At 34.2% G+C, this 5275-nt stretch overlaps 1 protein-coding gene across 6 annotated transcripts in view; it reads right to left on the reverse strand.

Moving 5' to 3' along the window:
* Positions 1-4201, reverse strand: part of AKT3 (AKT serine/threonine kinase 3) — a 137175-nt gene extending 132974 nt beyond the window's left edge. Inside the window, exon 1 of one of the 6 annotated variants that reach the window (XM_023730897.1) lies at positions 3847-4189. In XM_023730897.1, the coding sequence (XP_023586665.1) occupies positions 3847-4017 (171 nt within the window). In that variant the 5' untranslated portion in view covers positions 4018-4189. The other 5 variants (XM_023730894.1, XM_023730896.1, XM_023730898.1 and 2 more) reach the window with 5 other exon arrangements.
* Between the last annotated feature and the right edge of the window lie 1074 nt (positions 4202-5275).

Below are 5275 nucleotides of genomic sequence, written 5' to 3' on the forward strand. Positions count from 1 at the left end.
GAAATATACACTTAAAATGATAATTTTTTGTTACATATATTTTACCACAATAAAATTTTAAAGAGAGATGCATTCATAATAACTGTTTAATGTTATTGTTCTTAGTAGCCATAAAGTCGATTCCAATTCACGGTGACCACACGTGTGCAGAGTAGAAATGCTCCACAGAATTTTCTATGATGGATTCAAATCACACACACACATTAGAATATAAGGAAAAAGACTATAAAGTCAACACATGTAAGTTAAAAAAATATACAATTAATGAAGAATACCAAGAACCTCTCAGAAAAGAATACACAGGTATCAGCATATTTGATTGGAAAAAAAAAAAAAAAGAAGATTAAATTCCAGATACTTACATTTACAACGTAACAGCTAAACCAAAGAAGGCCCTGTGGGGCACTGAGGGGAGAAGGGCTTCCATGAAGCTCAACCCTCTGCCCACATCTCTGTCTACTTCCTTTGGTGTTCCTTCTCAAAGGAGGAGGGGTTAAGCTAATGGGTCAATTTCTACAATATTGGTTATGCCACTCTTCCCTCTTTGTAGTAAGCAGATCCAAGCAGTGTGAGAGCATGTGATTCAGCAGGTCCTACCATCTCGTCTTTCTTTTCTTTTTTTCCCTCATACTAGCCATTGCTTTATGTTACTGTAGCCAAGCATTAGTTGATAAAATCCCAAGAACTGGAATCAGACTTAATGGGAAGGCAGAGGCACTGCTTCGACTTTAAACCTAAATCATGAGATTAAAACCAGCTGTTCCCAGAGAGACCTTACATTAGTCAGTTAAAAATTAAGTAGAGCATTGATTCTCATTGGGCATTTATCCTTGTATGCAGTGCCTCTTCACACACCTTACAGGGTATAGGAGAATGGGAGCTCAGTAGACCAAGACTGGGCACTTCTGAGTCCTCTAATCAAATCCCTTCAAAACTCTGTCTTTTAATTCAAACAGTGAACTGCACTTAAACGTGGTTGTGAAGCTGTTGGCTCTTTCTCTACCAGCCAATATCCTTCCCCCTCCAAGAGAGTTTTTAACCAGCCGAGCAAATACTATGGCAATACTCTAACATAAGAGAAGTAACCATCTGTCTGTTCCAGGCAGTCAAGAGACAGCAGTCAAGACCAGTCTAAATAGCGACCATAATCAGTAGTTATCTTCTTCATCTTACTGCCCATTTTTCAAGAAGTACATATCTTATAAATTATGAGGGGAAGGCTATTATTTTATTTCAGAATATTTCTGTTTAAGTCAGAAATTAAACAAAAATAATCTGAACTTCTGTAATTCTTTTCATCATAACTGATAAGCATAAAGGATAGTTCTAGAGTGATTTATCTTAGAGAAGTGACAGTAATATTTTATCATTTTTAACTAAGCCATTAGGACCATTATAGAATAACTGATGATGTAAACTTTCTTTTTCTGCACTCTGTCATTTAAAACTAAATTAATAAAAAAAAAAAAACCTAAATAAAATCAAGAAAAATAATGGAAATCAGATATGGGCCAAATAAGACAGTGGACTCCAAATAAACTCAAATACTTCTGATTCTCCTGTCACTTTTTATTTTAGTGAGAGAATTATAAGAGAACCAGCTTTAGAAAAATGTTTATCTTTATATGGACATAGCAGAATACCAGCTAACAATAATATTTAACATGTACTGACCACTTACTATATAAGCACCTTACATGTATCTTCTGACTTTAATCCTCACAATTCTATGAGTTAAGTACTATTATTATCCCATCTTCATAGATGAGGGAACTAAAGGACAGAAAGACTGCTGAAGCCAGGACTTGCAACAGGACTTTGAAGGCCTCACTTACTACCACCACTATTGTGTAATACTGACATTTACTGGTGTTTGGAAACAGCAGTATAAAATGAAATTAACTAATATCTAAGCAATATGTAAGCGCAACAAGTTTTCATAATATTTGAGTGACAGAGTACAAGCATAAGAGAAAATATTTGCATAATTTTTTCTCATATAAATCCGTTATGAGTATAAAAATTACAGAGATTACAGGACCAGCATATATGAACCAAGAAAAAGAAATGTGGCACGTTGAAGCTGTAGAGTATAATAATTAAGAGAATTTACATGCTTGAGCAAGATATGTAACTTGCTGAGTCTCAGATGACTTAACTGTAAATGTAGTAACATTACCTACCTACCTCAGAGGATTCTTATGAAGATTTAATGAGATAATACATAAAAAAGCACTGCTCAGAGCCTAGCACAAAATAAGCATACAATAAATGCTTTACACCTGATAATTAGTGATGGGGATGAATTCTAAGATGGTCCACACTGGTAAAGGTGAAAATTTATTATGCCTTTATAATCATATAAAACCAGCTTTAGCAGAAAAAACATCTATACCTTTCCAATTTTACATCTTTCAAAATGTTTGTCTCCATTCAAAATTCTTCTGGTAGATTTCCAGAATTCTTTCATCCATCACAGCGTTTCTAGTGAGGGTATCATAAACTCCATTTCCAACCTATAACTGCCTTGGCAGCAGATTATTAAGCTCTGTTGTTAAGCAGAATTTTAGAAATTCCACAGAATTAAATAGGGTATAGCTTTTTTTTTGAATGGAGTAGTTTATAGTTCAAAGGACAAGATTAATTGGGACTTCATTTTAAAATTATGGACAGTCAAATTTCAAGTAATTATGCACGTGTATACAGACAAATACAAAAGCAGCTTTCTTACAGCTGAGTAAATAGTAAAGCTAGGTCATGTTTTTCTTTTTGCAAGGACTGAGGAATGGGCGAGGGGCAGCTGGTTAAGTTGACTCAAAAGAATACAGGAATTCAGTTTAACTAACAAAGGGTTCTCAGATATTTGGCTAAGATCAAGCACAAAATATTATTCTAATTCAAACAGAAATTTCACATAAGGAAAGAATAATTAACTGTCTCTAAGCTGTGACTGTATAACTTTAAGTTCACACAGTTAGCATGTGGAAGAGGAAGGATTTGAACTCAAGCAGTCTAATTCCAAAGAGGTTTTAATCACTGTGCTGATAACAAATCATGGATAATACTTTAAAAAGGTTTTCCTACATGAAAATTAATTTACAATCTATTAAAAAAATAGATGTAGAATAACTTTATAATTATAAATGTATACATATTCTAAAATGCTAATACGCATGTTCATCTCTTTACAATACCTGTATCTTTAAATTAATCTTAAAATACCATTATTTACATAAGAAAGCAGCTTTTCTGTTTTCTATAACTGTGAAAAACACCATATGCAATTCTCATAAGAATCTAAATTGGCACATTATTTTTCTGGAGCACTGAGGGAAGAGAAGTTCGCGTTGCTCATTGGCTCAGGTGCAGCCACTACAATAAAAAGCTATTATTTCCAAGGCTGCTCGCTTTCCTCCTGACATTAGTGAGGATGGGGTACCAACAGCAGTATACTAGAGCCATTTCTGATTCTGCCTTCAGGAGAACACAGAATGCCAAATGAAAAAGGACAAAATCATTAGTGAAAACACTGGATTTCCAAGTTTCTAAAATGGCATAAAAACACACATTATAAGGTAGTACGATCGCACATCAGTCACAACTCCCTAGTAAAAAGCTCTACTAGCATTCAGTGCTAAAAGTGCTGAATCACCAAAATAAAGTGATGTCTCAATTATTTGGTTTTAAACAATAGATATTTCAGATTCACCTGAATAAAAAGCATCCACAGGTTTGTGTATTGTAAGACGACTGGCTAGCATCCTTTTGCAAATGGCAGTCTTTAGCATATTTCTTCCAGACAAATAAATGTGCTGAGTAGGGGAATAATTTATCATTAATTTCTACCTTTCTTTTATGATGTGTTGTAGAAGCATCCATCTCTTCCTCCCCTATATTATCAATTTGTGAAGTTGGACTACAATTCATTCTCTCCTCTTCTTGCCTCTGCAGTCTGTCTGCTACAGCCTGGATAGCTTCTGTCCATTCTTCCCTATGAAAACGAGGAAAATTTCCCATTAACAAACCAAAACCAAACCAAACCCGTTGCCATCAAGTCAGTTCTGACTTGTGGCAACTCCATGTGTTAGAGTAGAACTGCTCCACAGAATTTTCTTGGCTATAATCTTGAAGGAAAGAGATCGACAGGTCATTCTTCTGTGGCACCACTTGGCAAGTTCAAACCACCAACCTTAAGGTTAGCAGTCGAGTGAGTGTTTAACTGTCTACATCACCCAGGGATCTTTTCCCATTAATAGAAAATAAGTTATTCAAATATTTTCATTAAAAAAATACAAAATCAACCCAAATATAGTCTAGCCCCAAATACCCTAATAACACACATGCGCACGTGCACACATATACACACACTCTCCTATCCTCACCCCAAGGTGAAAATAACCCTAAAAGCAATTTATATTTTACACCTAAAGTTTGTAGTAGCGTTTATCTGGAGGTATGTAAAAGAAAAAAAGGACTATTTTAAAAAATTCACTTAAAATCCTTTAGAAGTATAGTTAAATTTTATTTGTATGCATTCTGCTTATAAAATAAACTGACCCCAAAAAGGCTTCCTGTCAATTTTGTTAAGGTTTTGTTCAGCCATTGTAAACCCTTCACTTGATATGCTCAGGATCTTTACTGAGGTCTAACAGAAGTTCCAAGAAAAGTTTTTTTAAGCCAAGCCCTTTCACTGTTCCAAGCTCAGACATATGTTTCTTTTTATAAAAAAAAAAAAATGATAGGCATAGTTTGTAGCTCAAACCTGTATCAAGTTTTTATTTTCTGACTGATGGGCTATCCAGTCAAGGGTTCATTTTTTTCCACGTAAATTTTAAAATCAGCTTGTCGGTTTCTTCCCAAATAGTCTATCAGGAAATGCATTTAATCTATAGATCGATTTCAGGAGAACTGTCATCTTAATAAATTAAGTCTTCCAATCTATGAACATGGTATAGCTCTCCATTTATTTAGGGCTTTAATTTCCCAATGCAATGTTTTATAATTTTCTGTGTAAAGGTCTTGCACATCTCTAAATGAATTTATTCCAAAGTACTTCTCACACTATTTTGGAAGGCTTTAAAAAAGAAGTTCATTTTCTAATTGTTCTGGCTAGTATTTAGAAATAAAATTTATCTTTGTATACTGAGCTCGTATTCTGCAGCCTTACTAACCTCATTTATTAATTCTAGTAGTTTTTATTTTTGTGGATTTTCTACACATGCAATCATGTTACGTGACAATAAGCAGTTTTACTTCTTCCTTTCAAATCTGTATC

The sequence above is a fragment of the Trichechus manatus genome, unplaced genomic scaffold, assembly GCF_000243295.1.
Source record: "Trichechus manatus latirostris isolate Lorelei unplaced genomic scaffold, TriManLat1.0 scaffold00039, whole genome shotgun sequence".
Classification (NCBI taxonomy): domain Eukaryota; kingdom Metazoa; phylum Chordata; class Mammalia; order Sirenia; family Trichechidae; genus Trichechus; species Trichechus manatus.